Raw genomic sequence first — 18,585 nt, forward strand, 5'->3', positions numbered from 1 at the left:
ATGCGACAAAGGGTATTCCTACGCCAGGAACATTTATTGATCTTGTCATATGTATCTGTTTTGATTCCTATGATTTTTTGGTCATTAAACTGTTGTGGAGAACAGATGTTGTATTTGTGAAATATAATTATGAGGATTGACTATGTTCATTTTTCAGTTAATTAGGGTATTAATAAAAAAAAAGATGTGCAAATTTTTGTAACAATCTGCTATGCGAATTCATACAGTTTGAACATAGTTTTTCAATTCATAACTCAGTGAAGAAAATGAGGTACACCGTCAATCCTTAGTGCGTTTCCAGACTTGGTTACCATTTTAAGTATTTGTTGTTTGTGATACTAGACTTAAACAATGACCAGATGTAAGAAGCTGCTTGTCTGACCTGCTGCTGCTACTGTTTACAGATAAGGAGCTTCTGCAGGCACGGGCCAGGCTGCTGGATGGAGCCACCCCGGTCCTTGCACAGCCCACCCCCGGGGCAACAGCTGCTCCGACTACTGCTCCCTCCACTACCCCCGCTCCCTCCACTCCACCTCCTCCTACACAAACTACTGATAAGGCCAAGGCATCGACACATCACAACAAACACTATAACAAGCATTCGGACAAACACTCGGACAAACACTCAGGTATATGCTCGTCCTGTGGTCACTTTGAGAATGAGAAAGTGAATGAGGATTTTTCTTGAGACAATGCTTCTTTTGAGTCCTGAACTTGCACTTTAGCATCATTTTCAGTAGATCTGAGACTTTATGTATGGACTTTTATTAGCCAGCCTTAATGTTTATAGATAGAGAGAAATAATTCTACCGACTGTGTACTAGTAGGTTTTGCTGCGGTTATTACATGACTGCAAGGGGTTCTGGTATAAATATGTTATTCAACTCTGTATAACCAACACTACTTAACATGTTTAAGTTTGGAGAAGTATCAGGGTTACACATTATCTACATTAATTGTAGTAAAATTTCTGTAAGATTTACTAAAGAAGATTGAGATTGCCCATGGCAGCCTGACAATATATGAAGGTCATGTTGCAGATCACCATCCCCATGGCTATCAAAACACCCATCATCAGCGACAACGAACCTCCAGTGAACGAAGCGTGTCTAGTGTTGGCAGCCAGGGTGTAAAGAAACCATTTGCTGGTAGGGCCATAGTGCTTCAGACCGAATGTCAGGATGCTGACTCAGTAGTTTTTTCCTGTAACCATGGTAACATCTTTTGTTAAGTCACCTTGTGTTTTGTCTGAGGATTGTGTTCAACATATTATCTGTTTTTATCGATGTCTTTTGACATGTTATCCTGTTGTCTTGTTTTAAGGGAGATAACCATCCATTTGCAGTATCCTTCTTTACTGTTTCAGTTTGCTTACTGTTTCCAGAGTTTGAGATATTACACTTAATATTGCATCAACTTGATTCATGAATATGATATTGCAGGTTTGGAAAAGTCTACAAAAGATCTCCAGCGCCAGACGATATCCCTGGAGAGGTTACGTATGGGCCTGGACTCTGAGATAGAGAAGGCTTACAAGAGAGTGAAAGCAGTGTTTGATGAGGCCAGGAACAGGTAGGTCACTTTGTACAGTAATTCTCATGGATGCTCCCACTCGATAAAGGGGCACCTGCTTTTCGTGGGGGCAATCACAGGACCCCAGTTGAAATGTAATGAACTGTTATCATCAGGTTGATATAAAAAGTAAGTTGCTGCTGTATGTACACCACTCAACGTTAGCTAAGTACCACACCTTTGACTAAAGGTTACTGTTTTGGTCCTATTAGCAAATGTTGAGTGGTATATATTACAGTAAACTACAGTTATAACAAACTCAAAGGAACCACTAATTTTAGTTCGCAATAACTGTAGTTCATTATAAGCATATATACAGCAATATACAAAAAATGGCTGGGACTAAAGAATTCGTTTGATATATCGGTCAGTTCGTTATAAGCATTTTTATAAACGTAGTTTACTGTATATGACAAATGAGAAACAGATTATTATTGTTTCAAACCCTTAAAAAGAGTTCTCTTTTCACTAATATGTTAGCTTATTTTGAGGACTTGGTACTGGGTTTACACCAAACAATACTGCCTTTAAAACAAAAATTATTATTCTTGTCAAATCGATATTAAATTGTCAATTGACTTTGTGATGGTGTATTAACATGATTAACAATCTCTGATGATCATCAGAAAACAGTAAGATAACCCTTTTTCACTGATGCCGTTGTTTCACCTCAGCTTAAATGACCGGGAAGTTCAGTTGATACGAGAAGTTGACGCCTTGAAAGACCAAGCCAGTGAGTAGACCTGTCAGTCTGAATCTGACAAGCTTCAGTGTATGTTGTTAACAATTGTCCATGTGTAGTTATGATGGTTATCGTCTAGTACTTTCAACATGACGGATTGATGATACTTGATCTTCAGCAACCCATGCTTGTCCTAAGAGGCAACTAATGGGATCGGGTGGTCAGGCTCAGTGACTAAGTTGATAGCATGATATTGTACCCGAACTAAGTGAATCATTGTTGACAATACCAATCACTAGATTGTCTAGCCCAGAGTTCATTATTTACAGGCTGTCGAGCATGCCCAGGCCTGAATAGATTTCCAGTGTTCATTGGAACAAGTTATGTCGAAGTTATCTGATCAGACATTATCATGGAAAGCGTTTAGTACATAACAGGTAGTGTGTGTCTAGCTATGTAAGCTGAGGTATGTGGTACTGTGAAGACAAGCACCGTATTTGACGTAATAACGCCCACAGCGCTCTTAAAATTAGAAATAGGGGTCTCTTATTAGAATATGATTTTAGTGAAAAAAAACAAGAGTTGAAAGATCGTAAATTTTTTGGTTTATGCTGACAGCCTGAAATGATACAAAAGAAAAGTCTGTGCGTATTATACACGACAGATATATTTTTTCCAGAATTTAATTGCCTGTAATTAAGGGTGCATATAACACACGAGTGAATAAGTCTTGTGTACATTGATCAATCTGAAGGGGTGCCAATTGCGATTGTTCACCAGCCAATATATTAGCAAATATCGCCATGAGCGCTTATTAGAGCGGGGCACTTATTACCTTGAATATGGTAAACAAAACAGATAGTATGTGTATAGTTGGGTGAGCTGATGTTTATATGTTCGGTGTAGATGAGGTGTTCCGCATGCGTCAAGTCAAGGCTGCAGAACTGAAGGTTCGTGTGGAGAGGGCTGAGCGAATCAACAATTCTGAACTAGCAGAACTTAGGGCAGATATTAAAGTGAGTATTAAATTGAATTAGGAATGACCATGCATGAAATTAATCGAGAAAGTCCTAGAATCCTTGCTATGACCCTAATGTTGACAGTTTATGTAGGAGTCATGACTCTTGCGATTGTATGTGGATCACAGCTATATTTTGATGTCCAGCCAAACAAGTCTGAACATGTTTGAGATCTAAGTGAAACAGTTGTTAGACGTAAGGCTATTAATATTTAATTACCTAAAATCCAATGGCACAGTATTTTACCAAAGGGTTATGTATAAACTTGGGGAAGATTTTCATTGTTTTACATCTGTCTACATGATCTAACCTATTTATAACTAAACATGGTGTCAATCTCAATTATCAATATTTCAACTGAGACAATGGCAGCACATCGATAGTTTGATCCATTGTTACCTCCCCCCCCCCCCCCCCCCCCCCCCCCGAGCAGGAAAGGTGAATCACACCAAGACCCTCCTCAATTTGTAACACTGTATAATCCTGTGCTGTGACTCCATTGCTGTGATACACTGAGAACTACATACTGCAAGCAAGGGGTGAAAGGTTCTGAATAAAGGGCCAGTGAATGTCTGTCTATGCCATGTACACTGAGCCTTGATATGCTCATGTTCATGGTTGACAAGATGTAACCAAACTGATATTGTTTTCCCTTCAGTTGTTTGTAAGTGACAGGAAGATTGACGAGGATCTCGGCCGGACTACAAGATTTGTGTATGACTCGGACCACTTTTTACAGGTGAGGACTGGAGGAATCAACATGCAATTGATTAGAATGCTTGTGAAAATGTTTCTCCACTTCGTTTTGTTCTTTTGATGAGGTTCTTTATGTTATCACTGATAATTTTGTAATGATTGTTGTGGTATTAGCTAAACCCTAAATGGGCCGCAGCCAAAGGCAGGATAGGGGAGATAACTCTCACGACCATGTTGCTAGCTGCAAGCACATGGTATCAGGCACACTCTTGTACACAGCTACACTTACAGTGATTAAACACAGTTAACAAAGGAAGACATCTTTGTCATATTGCCACAATTAAGGATTGACTGTGTATTTTTTTCGGTTCAATGAGGTATGAATTGAAAAACATGTGCAAACTGTATGAATCTGCCTCAATGAACCGAAATAATACACAGTCAATGCTTATAATTAAATTCAACAACGAAAACATGTTTTATCTACTGTAGTTTAACCAAACACAGTTGTATATATCAGAGGGGAAAAAAATGATGATATTGATAATCCTTCACTTGTAGGAATACATACTGTGGCGTGACTTGAATCAGTTGATTGTTTAATGTATGCACATAACTTGACACGCCTACAAAGTCAGTAGCCAATCAAAGGAGAGTATGATAAAAACAAGGTTCATAGGACCTGTCAATCAAGACAATAGGCGAGAAGAACTGCAACAGTCAAACTGTAACGAACCGGAACAAATATGTCTGGGAGAAGGTGGCTGTTTCAAATGGCATGGTCAGTTACCGTCAGATTCAAACATTAGTTCCCTGAGAACGAGAAGACACATTTGGAAAAATGCTAGTTAGATATGAAACCCGAAGACAAGCAAGTTGTGTAACTGAGGCGAGCGGGGAAAAACAGGCGAGAGAGCCTGCATGTTTGTTGTTTCATTCCTTCTCGACCTTCGCTCTCAAAGAGTTGTTTGGGCAATGAATATGCATGAATTTCGATTAATTTCCTGTGCATGATGATACATGTGAGCAGAATTGGAATTCCCTTGATTGTAATTCTGTAGTAATAAAAGTGGTCTGCCACAGTTGGCGTGGCTTAATGTTTTACATTTGTTGGGAAATGAATGCAATAACACATGACCAATTCAGCTAATCAGAATGCAGGAATTACGGTGAACACAACACAAATTTAATTATTGGTAGTTGAAATTTGATTTATATGATTTTTTTAATTTTTTTTCAGGAAATAGGGACATTTGGATCAGGTAAGATTCTGTAGCATGTAATAACACACAACACTTGTCAAAATTTATGAACATTGCAAATGACAATAAGCTGTGTGTTGCTATTTGGATGATATTGATAACTAGTTACTTCCCATCTCTCACTGAATTCAAGGCAGCTTAGCTGCTTATTTTGACAAGTTTGTTGGTGAAGAAGCATCTGTACTTGTCCATGACATTATAAGTTGTCGCAATATCACTCGGGGTACATGTGGTTTGATGCGTCCAGCATTAGATTCAATACCTCCTGCTCGTGGTATAACACCTAACTAAGGATGCATAAAACCACATGTACCCTAAGTGATACGATGAATTTATTTTACCAAGATGTTATAATTTGCCAAGATTTCAAACAAATTCAAAAGTGATGAAAAACCCTGTTGTTCGAGGTTAACTTGTGCTATGTCACGTGATGTTTATTGACTCAGAGGAAAAAAACATGCAACCTTTTCTTTCAAAGCAGAGTATAACGGATTTATACACAGAAATCCATTTCCCTCGCAGGCCAAATACATTATATTTTAGTAAGATTACATGAACCAATCATTCTGACATGGACGTATAATAATCTCACTAACGATGCCTGAGCATCCAGCCTGTTCACTTATAGATACATTCACCCTAAACTGGTTACCACAGACATCAGCCTGACCATGAAACTGTTTTCTTCACCAGCTTCAATTGTGAGAACCCTGATGTCCTAGTTTCCATCTATCTTAACTTTCCTGGATGATACATATGAGAATACGTCTTGATTTGTGATGCTGGAACTGTTGTACAGCTGTTGTTTCCCTATCAATATTTTCAGTTGTACCTGTGAAGTGCTCCTACAACACTCGCCGTCCGTCTGTCTCCTCTGTAGCTAGTAGTGTCGGACAGGATGAGTCCTTGTCTCCAGGCCTTAGATCTACATCTCAACCTATGCATACTGGTAATGTGTTATAGATTACTGTATATAGGGCACTTTTCGGGGGTGATGTTGTTTCTGTTCTAAGCCTGCCATCGATCAACCAGTGTATAATGATAAATACCCTTCACCCATTTCCCGTCATATCTTCGTTGTAAGTCCTGTTTAAATATCACTGTGCTAAGTAGAGTCATCCAATCAAATGACACTGTTTGGTGATGTCACAAGCACTTGACTCCCCTTGTTGTGTACTGTGTAATATCAGTTAACATGATGATAGCACAACTTTTTGTGTTAATCAGATATAACTGGAATTAACGTATTCTAAATCCTGATCATGCTGATCTGGATGCAGTCAGGTTGGATGTAAGTTACTCAGAACCTAGTCATTACTATTGGACATATTAAAACATGATAAAAAAAATTTTTTGGATAGGCTTTGAAAAATGGTTTCCTGTAAATACTTGGTGATAATGAGGATTGGTGTATTTCCAGACCTAGACAGTGCCTCAACTTCAAGAGACAACAATTTGTCTGCGGCAGAAATGGCTCAACTTCAACAACGATTGAAAGACTCACTGCAGTTACAGGTGAGATTATATCTACATTAGTCAGTCTCCTCACCTTGAAGGGACACAGGGGAAGCAGTGCTCTGCAGGTACTAACAAGAATAGAAGCACAGCTGGAAGTTCTGATTAAAATATTGTGGAGTCAAATTGATACCTTTTCATTGGAAACCACGCCTATCTATATGAAGCACTAAGAATGGAATGCAGTCACATCCATTGTAATTGAATGATGAGTTTCTCCTGCTTCAGTCAAATTCACCTGCGTCTGTGTTAAAACCTTGTGGATTAACAGTCTATAGTAAATGTTCTTTGATCATAGTTTGTATTACCATCATCACCATGATAATCCACAGATACGGCGGAGACTGTTTTGTGAAGGGTCACATTATATGGGTAGCAGGCAGTAAGCCAGATGAGGTCACCCATAACTGTTGAGACAAAATATACATCAATTCTACGCTACAGAGCAATTTTACTGCAAACAGATTACTGCACTCGTGGCTGTCATAAACCATTATCTTACAACTTGATTCAAAACATATCTAACTCACTTTTGCTCTTTTTGAAAGTCATCATAAGGTATATGGTATCTGAGTGGTTATCTGACAGACATTTGTGAAGTCATCTGTTTATGTAATATAGTCATGCACGTAAAGTCGGTTTGGAGTGGTAGTGCAACTATTACTGTATTATAGTCTTGTTTCTGATTCAGTAAATAAAGGCATAAACTTCATTATTTTAATCAGAACTACAGATTTTTGTGATGTAAAACTTACTGAAATTCTCAAACTCTTGGAACCTGTCATCTGGTAGTCTGTCAGTGTTTTCCTGGCTCCATGACATGACCACTGGTCAGCTCCCGAGTCTGACACCCCCTGCTTACTACCTCTTCCAGTCAGTCCGATTCATTCTTGACATCCAAGAAGTCAGAGGTCTTTAAATTCCAGTGAATGTAGCATGATACAGAGAAACTAGCTCTAACAAGCAGATTGCACGCTTTGATTATGTTCATTTTCCGAGCATAAATCAATTTCTTATGTATAAATAGGCACATTTATCGGGGAGTGAGTTAGTGTGTCAAAATCTAACATTGCATTAGCATTATCTCGGCCATAAAGCAATGTGAACATGCTACTCACCTTATGCATCATGATGTGAATTAAAGTGTTTAACATACAGATGCTCTCTGAAATGTGGTGTGGAAGGTTTGAAGACAAAGGACATTGTTTTAGAACAGAAATGATAAGAAAACGTTTTAGTTTTTCTTTTTTAATTTGAAATGTCTTGATTGTTCAGAGCTATTTTGATCTTTGTCTAGCTGTCATGCAGATAGGGATTTCAGATTGAATCAGATTTGACTGGAACAATTTTGAACACTTGTGTGGTCTCTCAGAGATTCTGCAGGTGAAACCTGGAAGCCTTGTTTGATAGAAGTGTTGTGAGTCTGGCAAAATACTATGTATGACTGTCTCTGTTGCTCATATAGATATTGGCACGATTCATCTAGTGTTTTATTTTTCACTATGCAGAAACCTAATAAGAAGAAGGTTTGTATGCCTGCTTGTTCCTATTCCTGATGAATCATTAACCTGTGTGAAAATTAGTCCTCCCAAGGCAGCTGGCTGTGATGCATTGCTTCTTTTATATTTTAGTTTCTATTGATTCTTTTATTTTAATTTACATTAAGTGCCAATGAGTTTTTTTCCCAGCTTTGAGCTCATTCCCTTGAATATAAAATCTTTGATTATGTCATTGGCTTGGCTTGACTATGCTTATTTTCTTCATCTTGTGCATTAGATACCTTTTATTATATCCCCTTAGGTGAAGGTTGAGTGTAATAATCCCACTCCTTTACAGTATTTCTGTAAGGTTTTATGTTTTTTTGTCTGTAGTAGTATTTTGTATTTGGATAACGATGTAATCAGTTGTTTTGATCCCTGGGGATTCAGATGTAGAATAGATCCTCAGTAACCTCTGCTTGCTGTATGAGGCGATTTAATGGATGGTCAGGCTCAGTGACTTAGGCAATAGTGTGTTATTGTTGCATGGATCGTTGCTTATGATATTAAGCACTGGTTTATCTGGTCCAGACTTTATATACAGGCCATCGTCATGCAGCTGGAATATTGCTGAGTACTGCACTAAACACACTGTTGTCCTGACGGTTATGTTGCTCAGCCATCAGAAAGACAACACTAGCACTGAGAAATGTTTGTGGGTGATGTCTGATCCTTGATTACACTACACTAATATCTGCATGACAATCAAGTTGCATCTGATCCATCTCTCAACTTGAAATCTGCCTGCCAGGAAATTAATTCTGGTTTGTCAATTAAATCAGTAATTAAGTCTAATTTGGAAAGACATACAGTGTTTGATCCACGAAGAGACATGAAGTCATGGACACCTTACTACTGAGCTTGGTCAGTAAGTTGGCAAGCTAAGATGATAAGATATGTAAATGAGTAAAACACTCTTTCAAATGATACCAAAGAGACAAGTTGAAGCTGTTGGAAGAAGCAGTGTTTTTCAGAGATTAACTGTATGATAGGTTAATGAATCTGTTCATTTTTGTAGGGTTTGTCAGTGAAGTCTCCGCCTCCAAGAAACAGACCAGCATCAGGGACTGCTCAAAGAGAAGATGGTGATCAAGGAGGTACGTAGGTGGATAGCAGTTTATTGTAGGACCCGTCACAATCTCTTTGTCCACAGTGGATTGTCTAAGATGGAAAGTAAATGTTATCTATGGGGCTTTGTGTTTGGGGTTCATCTGTGTCTCATCTATATTTAGGATGTACGTTTTGCAGACCTGTATTGTGTTAAGATGCAGACCTGTATTGTGTTAAGATGCAGACCTCTATTGTGTTAAGATGCAGACCTGTATTGTGTTAAGATGCAGACCTGTATTGTGTTAAGATGCAGACATGTATTGTGTTAAGATGCAGACATGTATTGTGTTAAGATGCAGACATGTATTGTGTTAAGATGCAGACCTGTATTGTGTTAAGATGCAGACATGTATTGTGTTAAGATGCAGACATGTATTGTGTTAAGATGCAGACATGTATTGTGTTAAGATGCAGACATATATTGTGTTAAGATGCAGACATGTAGTATGTTAAGATGCAGACATGTATTGTGTTAAGATGCACATATTTTGAAATTGTTTCAATTTTAAGTATTTATGAATATTAGTGGACAACAAGTTCAAAATGTCAACATATCAAGCTGTGTCTTGTACTAGGGGCCCATTTCACAAAGCGATCTTGGTGCTATGACGATTATAAGTTTGATATTTTGGTTTGAGCACTAAGATTGCTTTGTGGTTTCCAAAGCCCTAGATGATAATTTTGATGTGGCCAGACTTTACATTGCCAAAATGCAGAGGAAAGACGACAGTGTATGATATCATTTAAGAATATTATTATGCAGCTTGATTTGTTTTCAAGTTCTTAAGTATTAGATCTTGAATTACATAGGTTAAAACAAGACTACTGTCAACAGATCTTGTAGATGGTTGAAATATGTATAAACACAGCATATTATTATGCTTTTTATTACATATTTTTGTGTTGGGGCAGACTAGACAAAAAAATGGGCGTTGACCTTACATTAATTCGTATAGAAGACATCACTTGTTGAGAGATTAATACCTCCATGCTTATTTGCTTCAGATGACTTTCGGAGGAACAAGTCAGGTCGCAGGAGACGGGATAACCCCAGGGACAACCCCAGGGAAACTCCCCAACAAGATGCTTCTGATCATGTGAAAGACAACCACTCTGGCATGTCCCAGTCTGCTCAATCAGGTTCCACTTCGCAAACCAACCCCAACAACAGACCCAACCAGTCTCCTAGAAGGAACTACTCGGGGGGGCAATCCAGTCCCCGCAGATATGGCAGTGGAGGGCCTCGGGGGAGGGGACGTCGAGGGAGGGGGGATGGCTATCCTGAAGATGGACCACAACGAAGGGAATATGAACGCAGCCCAAGAGGGCGTGGAGAGGGCAGGGGCAGAGGTAGGGATGGTGGGGGAAGAGGCAGAAATCATCCTAGTCCTCACCCTAATGCTCAATCTAGTCAGGCTGGCAGCACGTCAGAGACCCCAACTCTCAATGGGACAAGTGTAAATGGACAGAATTGACTACTGTCTTCATGACTAAAGGTTTTCATATGCAGACATTGTTTTCTTTTTGTTTATGTTGTAATTATTGTAACAAGTGTTAATGTGTTACTTAGGAATTTCTTACAAAAATTGTGTTTGAAAATTTGTCTTTACCTAGGTGGATTTTCATTTTTGATGTTGTTTAAAATCCTACGTTTATGATTCATGAAAGCCACAGGCATAGGTGGACATGTATCTTCGGGGGTCTGCTGTTTCCTGGTAATCATTTTTGACCACACAGAGTATGACATTAGACGTAAGATATTCCCCTTTGCAGTCCATACAAATCACTATGTTTTCAGTTCACCGTCAACTGACACTTGAAATACCATTAACTGTTTTGTTATAATTCATATGATTTGTAAATTGTATTTGGACAACGTGACTTAAATCGGTATGAAAGCGTACATTGAAGTATGTTGACAGTTATGATCAGTTACTGAAAGATTAAATGACTCACAATATTCTTTCGAGGGTCCATCTTTTGACAACTTTTCATTCATCAAGTGTATATGTTATATGAGAAACTGCCTAAGTTGAACATTCTTATTTTTGTGGGTGAATGGTTTGATTTGACAAGTGTAATTTTGGTTATTTTCCACTACCGGTATTTTGATGAAGAACCTCCATGCAACTTCCGTCATGATGTGATGCCATTGACTTCGTCCATTTTTATGGTTAGGCTGTAAATTTTGTACAGACAATATTTGCTTTGTAAAATGCTTTGTTACAGAATCTGTAGATATGCAAATGTCTCCAAAGATGGTTTACTTGATAACGTTGTAACTACAATTTTCCATAATTAGCTTGATTGTTCACGTCTTTCAAATCGGCCCTAGTCAGAAAACTTGACCTAAGGTTAACACTCTGAATTATTCCCGAATCTTGATCATGTTTTCAGTAAGTATGCTTGTACATGTGTACTTTGGTATTTTGTAAATACTACATATATAGAAATAAATAAACAAAAAACTCAAAACATGGTACATATGAATTTGTTGCTCATGATAGTTATTTTAAAAATGGGGTTTTGTGAAGAATAAGTTATTTTTCTTTATATAAAACAACCCAAATATTTTTCTTCAGAATAGCATCATGAAATTTTCTCAATGATATTAAATAATGTTGACTTAATTTATAGTTGACTGTGATTTATTAAGTTTAATTATTCCTGTGTGCCAATATGTCTGTTATCGTGTTTAGATTATTGATTTAGGGTGAAATTCTCACTTGTCTGCCGTCATGATTACACCTATAGTAATCCTGTGCCATATGTTGATTATGTTAATGTATATTTGTAACGACACGCAACGATAAAAGGAATCTATTTTCTCTATGAATAGTTATATTTACGTTATGCCACACACAAATTCAGTGGGGGTTTCATAATCTACAAATCCATTTATTCTGTCATAAATTATTATTAGATCAGATCAGAAATTTATTACGTGTGTGTTCCCCGTGTTTTGACAAAAACAGATTATGATATCCTTCTCTGGTGTCCCTGGGTCTCCTATTGTGTCCCTGGGTCACTTTTGCATACCTGGGTCTCCTGTGTTGTCCTTGGGTCTCCTATTGTGTCCCTGGGTCACTATTGCATACCTGGGTCTCCTGTGTTGTCCCTGGGTCACTATTGCATACCTGGGTCTCATGTATTGTCCTTGGGTCTTATATTGTGTCCCTGGGTCACTATTGCATACCTGGGTCTCCTGTATTGTCCTTGGGTCTCCTATTGTGTCCCTGGGTCACTATTGCATACCTGGGTCTCCTGTGTTTCCTTGGGTCTCTTATTGTGTCCCTGGGTCACTATTGCATACCTGGGTCTCCTGTGTTGTCCCTGGGTCACTATTGCATACCTGGGTCTCTTGTATTGTCCTTGGGTCTCATATTGTGTCCCTGGGTCACTATTGCATACCTGGGTCTCCTGTATTGTCCTTGGGTCTCCTATTGTGTCCCTGGGTCACTATTGCATACGTGGGTCTCCTGTGTTTCCTTGGGTCTCTTATTGTTTCACTTGACCTGCTATGTTGTCCCTGGGCCTCCTGTTTGTCCTGGGTCTCCTGTGTTGTCCTTTGGTCTCCTATTGTTTCACTTGGCCTCCTGTGTTGTCCCTTGGTTATCTGTGTTGTTCCTGGGGCCTCCTGTGTTGTCACTGGACCTCCTGCAGTGTCCCTGGGTCTTCTGGGTTGTCCCTAGGCCTCCCGTGTTGTCCCTGGACCTCCTGTGTTGTCATCCCTGGGCCTCCTGTGTTGTCCCTGGGTCTCCTGTGTTGTTCCTGGGTCTCCTGTGTTTTCCCTGGGTCCTCTGTGTTGTCCCTGGGCCTTCTGTGTTGTCCCTGGGCCTTCTGTGTTGTCCCTGGGCCTCCTTTGTTGTCCCTGGGTCTCCTGTGTTGTCCCTGGGTCCTCTGTGTTGTCCCTGGGCCTCCTGTGTTGTTCCTGGGTCTCCTGTGTTTTCCCTGGGTCTCCTGTGTTGTTCCTGGGCCTTCTGTGTTGTCCCTGGGCCTCCTTTGTTGTCCCTGGGTCTCCAGTGTTGTCCCTGGGTCCTCTGTGTTGTCCCTGGGCCTCCTGTGTTGTTCCTGGGTCTCCTGTGTTTTCCCTGGGTCTCCTGTGTTGTTCCTGGGCCTTCTGTGTTGTCCCTGGGCCTCCTTTGTTGTCCCTGGGTCTCCAGTGTTGTCCCTGGGTCCTCTGTGTTGTCCCTGGGCCTGCTTTGTTGTCCCTGGGTCTCCAGTGTTGTCCCTGGGTCCTCTGTGTTGTCCCTGGGCCTCCTTTGTTGTCCCTGGGTCTCCAGTGTTGTCCCTGTGTCCTCTGTGTTGTCCCTGGGCCTCCTTTGTTGTCCCTGGGTCTCCTGTGTTGTCCCTGGGTCTCCTGTTTGCCCCTGGGTCCTCTGTGTTGTCCCTGGGTCCTCTGTGTTGTTCCTGGGTCTCCTGTGTTGTTCCTGGGTCTCCTGTGTTGTCCTTGGGTCTCCTATGTTGTCCTTGGGTCTCCTGTTGTGTCCCTGGGTCCTCTGTGTTGTCCCTGGGTCTCAAATTGTGCCTATTGGTCTCCTGTAGTGTCACTGGCTCTCTTTTAGTCATTGAATTTAATTCAGTGAATGTTTGTAAGAAAGTTTATCCTTTTTAAATAAATATCCCTCGTAGAAACTTTTTTTCTTTCTGAATTCAGTCCTTTCTTGGATTGCTCTTCATGCAGTATAGTAGTAGTAGTAGGAGTAGTAGTAGTAGTAGTAGTAGTAGTAGTAGTAGTAGTAGTAGTTGTGTGTACCAGACCCATCATGTATCCTATCTAAGGCATACACACATACATACCGGTAGTTAGGGAATGCTTGGAGCTACAACACTGTAGCGCTGGGATCTTACATCCAAATACTCAGTGTACATAGAAATGAAGAGGAGTTGGATGTGTTCGCAATGTGCATGTTATGTAGACTATTGGTAGGGTTCAGTGGACAGAAAAATCATTGGTATTGTGGGCATACCAGTAATGACGATCACAAAAATGTCAAGTTATTTGCATATTTTTAAAGTAATTTTAGGTTGACAGTGCTGATTGGTGGTTGTCACAAGTATTGTGAAGACCTATCTTGATGGCCTCGAGTTAAATACTAGAGCTGAGGTTGGCTGCTTTTATAGAGCTAGAACTTACGGTCAAGGTTGACCTTTGTATAGGAATGAAGTTATTTGTTTTTATGGAATTTTGTTTTTCAGTTTGATTCATCCTAGGAAAGGATCACCTTAATAAACGCTAGGATTTAACACTCAGTGAAAGTTGCCCTAAACTTACAAGATAGTACTTACGTTGTACACTGCTGGAACTGCCAAATGGAGGTCTACCTCTACCTGCTTAACATAGTTTACAAACTGTTATTTGGATGAGTGTTATTCTTGATCTGTTTAACTGAAAGCTTTATCACATGTACTGAATTGTTTCATGAAAACATTGCATTGTGTAGTACCGGTAATTGAATTGTGTGAACTTTCTTTCAATAGTGCTTCAAAAATAGTTGTTGATGACACGAGTGCTGCAAAATATTGTTGCATTTATTAATTTAATAAAGACTGAAGATTTCATGGCTACTGTTTGTCATAAGATTGTTATTTAGCCTTGTTTATATTTTAGGGTATGTAAAATACATAATGCTTCATGTTTCTTTTGTGATTATTCTTTCATCTAAATTTATTTTCAAATGTTGAAGTCCTGTCAAAATTGTGAAATTTGAGTGTTTGCTATTTGTATGACTTTGTTTGCACATCACACATATCACTGGGACCACATGTGCTGTAATGTGTGTTAATCTGCTGATCTTGTTGATTTCACCATATCAGTTGTCAATTTCACTCCACTGCCTGTCAACTGTGTTGACAACATGAGGAGACATTTAATCCAATCTTGTAATATAGTACATCTTAGTATCCAATGTTCGTTGTGTTGCTGGGTTTACAGTGAACATGTCGAGACTATGTATACTCCAGACATTAAGATAATGCAGGTCCAATGCATCAGTTCCCTGTGTGGATGACAGTCAGTGCAATTATTTAAATGCTCTTTAGTGAGATTTTTCTCAATGTCGATTATTCACTTGATATCAAACATGTCAAGTATTTCTTCTTGAATGGTTTACAGTCTATTTTGGATAGGACAAAGTTAAGCAGTTCTAAATATAATTTATTTCACACATTTTCAGTGAAGTATCAATCAGATACAACCAAACTAGTTTTTGTCTAAACTGGAGTGGCTGGTTAATCTTGGCAACCTGGTTACTTGCATGGCCTCACACCTGCCAGCATGGAGAGTGCTGACAATATCCCCCCTTAGTTTGTCTGGCCTGGACTGTATAATGTCGCTGATGGAATACTGCTGACTACAGCTTCAAACAACATTCACCACCCACTCTAGCAGATTAATGTTAAGTCATTGGTCGAAATAGCAGCAAAAGCAATCATTTGAGAATGTTCTTGCAGTACCTGTTTATTGAAGACCAATAGGGATTTGTATGTGTGTGTCAGGGGTGTGTATAGCAATACTGATGTCAAAAGAGACATCAAATGGGTCTGGAGGCTTGGGGGTGGCAAGGTTTGGATAGTACCAGATAGGTGACTATCTTGGAAGACCACAACAGTCTCCTGCATCAGACACAGCGGGGAATCTGTGTGAATCCTAGCACATGTATCTGTGAGTGAATAACTTGTTGCACTGACCATACAATAGGCTTGTATATAGGGATGTAAGGAAAATATCATTGCTTTGCCTTTCAGAGAATGAACGTATGTTAGCAGGTTAATACATGTAATGGGCAATATCAAGTGATTTGGTACGTTCCAGGGGACTTTGTGCTATCCAAACCTGACTGTATTAACTATCATCACAGGGTCACGAAAATGTAGGAAATTTGTTGGAGTGGTTGTCAACATTTAGGACTTGGTCAGCATATGTTGTATGTTATTTTTTGTTTGAAATATGTGGATTGTGCGAAGGTGCAAATTATCCCAACCAGTTTTATTTGTTATAACATTTTTGTCACCAATATAACATGATATCTGCATATCCAATGAAATATTCTCAATATACATGTGATCACGCTCGAAATGGCATTATTATGATCTGTTCGTCTCACTGAGTTATGATATGTGTTAATCATTTACATTTCTTTTTTTGTGATCTGTGATCTACACAGAGATTGAAAGAATAGGATTGTCTCATTAATAATGTTAGAATCAAGCTATGCAGATGACATAAATTTTGATATTTTGGGGGAAACGTTGGGTGATGACAACCTTTTTACACATTTGTGGGATGTACCATTTGGCTGGATTTTTTAAAATATTGTACATAATTTATATTGTATATTTCCCATGTGATATTCAACCTTTACTGGATGCATGCAGGAACAGCACAATCATCATTACTAAACGAAACAGTTAGCGGCCAATACTTATGTCTGATTGGATTATGTGAGAATAAGATCATTTGAATGAAGGTAGCGCATGCTTGGATGAGCCAGCATTTCCTGTTTTCTGATTGGTCTGTTATGTGTTGAATGTTGCCACTGACTGTTGACTGTTACAGTGTAACATTATAAAGTTCTATTTTGTGTACTGTGACTGGGGATGGGATGTTCCATGTAGTATCAAGCTGAGGGGTGACAGGTTGTAACAATTGTCCCCATATTTGGCCTGTACTCTTTGATAATAAATTCTTCAATTTGGTGATGAGAAACTTGAACTGTATTCTGTTGTTTGTTGTGTTGAAGGAAAGGGGAACAGTGTTACTCAGGCTTGTCTGTTGGAATGCTCTATGGCTTAATTGTGAAGTTAGCATAGTGTATGTGTAGCTCTGAAGTGTTCAGGTGTTTATCTTGGATATTTGGACTGCCTCTATGGTCTAGTTCTTGATCTAGAGCATCCGCCCAGAGAGCGGAAGGTCTGGGGTTTGATCTCCGGATGTGTCATTCCAAGAGACGTTTAGGGATGGTACTTGTTACCCTGCCTGGCGCTCTGTATTAAGGGGCTGAAACAAGGACTGGTCAGCTTGGAGTCAGTATACTGTGTCTGAGTGGGGAATTCATGTTAAACTGAATGGTATCTCACACACACATCGCTATATAAGTGCAACAATCTTGGATGCGCTGTTAAGCCCCATTTCATTTCACCTCATCTTGGTTATTTGGCAATATCAGTAAATACTTAAATATTCCAAATTCAGCCTCAACTAACAACAAGCATATAGTTGACAAAGTCATCTATATCCCCCGCCCATTTTAACACGTTATGGTCCCAAACCAGGTAACTGACCCAACATTTCTCTTAGCCCATGTCAAAATAGCTGCAATGGAAATTCTAAAATAAACATTTCTAAAACTCCTTAATATCAAATGGCACTAGTTCAGTATGCGCTTTATATATAGACATGCAATGTTTGGCAAGGAAATATTTAACACTTTATTTGTTATACTACTTAAGTAAACCAATCCTATATTAAAACTTAAATCCAACTTCTTGTCATGGAAACATAAACAATAAAAATTTCTAAAAGTGCTATATATCAAAAGGCACCAGTTCAGTATGTGCCTGGTAGATATGCAAAGTTTTGTAAGAAAGTATTTAACGTTTTTTTAGTTACACTCTGGAAACGAACAGCACCCCTGTAGAACCTAAGTCCAACTTATTGCCATGGAAACATGACAAATAAATTTTTTAAAAATTCCTAAATAGCAAAAGGCACCAGTCCAGTATGTATCTGGTAAACATGCACAGTTTTTGTTGGAAAGTATTGAATGGGTTTTGAGTTATGCTCTGTAAACAAACTCTACTTTATAGAACCCAAGTTCAACTTGTTGCAATGGAAACGTAAAAAATAAAAAAAATAAAAATTCCTAAATAGCAAAAGGCACCAGTTCAGTATGTGCCTAGTAGACAAGCAAAGTTTTGTAAGAAAGTATTTAACGGTTATTGAGTCACGCTCCGGAAACGAACAGCACCCTTATAGAACCTAAGTCCAACTTGTTGCAATGGAAACGTAAAAAATAAAAATTTATAAAATTCCTAAATAGCAAAAGGCACCAGTTCAGTATGTGCCTAGTAGACATGCAAAGTTTCGTAGAGAAATATTTAACAGTTTCTGAGTTATGCTCCGGAAACAATTTCGGGACACACACACACACACACACACGGACGGAACCCATTTCTATATCCCCCACATA

The 18,585-nt window shown here is 39.1% G+C and overlaps 2 protein-coding genes across 4 annotated transcripts in view; one reads left to right on the forward strand and one right to left on the reverse strand.

Annotated features, from left to right (window-relative positions):
* The window catches only part of LOC139463779 (spermatogenesis-associated serine-rich protein 2-like), a 49,803-nt gene extending 32,695 nt beyond the window's left edge, over positions 1-17,108 (forward strand). For 2 of the 3 annotated variants that reach the window (XM_071245077.1, XM_071245075.1), the window contains exons 6-17: positions 405-629; positions 1,041-1,148; positions 1,443-1,572; positions 2,247-2,305; positions 3,161-3,270; positions 3,932-4,012; positions 5,210-5,231; positions 6,058-6,180; positions 6,652-6,746; positions 8,255-8,272; positions 9,303-9,381; positions 10,400-17,108. In XM_071245077.1, the coding sequence (XP_071101178.1) occupies positions 405-629; positions 1,041-1,148; positions 1,443-1,572; positions 2,247-2,305; positions 3,161-3,270; positions 3,932-4,012; positions 5,210-5,231; positions 6,058-6,180; positions 6,652-6,746; positions 8,255-8,272; positions 9,303-9,381; positions 10,400-10,869 (1,520 nt within the window). In that variant the 3' untranslated portion in view covers positions 10,870-17,108. The remainder of the gene's footprint in view (positions 1-404; positions 630-1,040; positions 1,149-1,442; positions 1,573-2,246; positions 2,306-3,160; positions 3,271-3,931; positions 4,013-5,209; positions 5,232-6,057; positions 6,181-6,651; positions 6,747-8,254; positions 8,273-9,302; positions 9,382-10,399) is intronic. The other variant, XM_071245076.1, reaches the window with a different exon arrangement.
* On the reverse strand, positions 13,040-13,963 carry LOC139464142 (protein PBMUCL2-like). The gene has a single exon (XM_071245673.1). The coding sequence runs from the start codon at positions 13,961-13,963 to the stop codon at positions 13,040-13,042; it is 924 nt and encodes a 307-aa protein (XP_071101774.1).
* Positions 17,109-18,585: the final 1,477 nt, after the last annotated feature.

This window comes from Haliotis cracherodii, unplaced genomic scaffold, assembly GCF_022045235.1.
Source record: "Haliotis cracherodii isolate W230 unplaced genomic scaffold, xgHalCrac1.p SCAF_16, whole genome shotgun sequence".
NCBI lineage: Eukaryota > Metazoa > Mollusca > Gastropoda > Lepetellida > Haliotidae > Haliotis > Haliotis cracherodii.

Coding starts and splice junctions, on each gene's coding strand:
- LOC139464142 (XM_071245673.1), bottom strand. CDS start 13,963: ATGACTAAAAGAGAGCCAGTGACACTACAGGAGACCAATAGGCACAAT.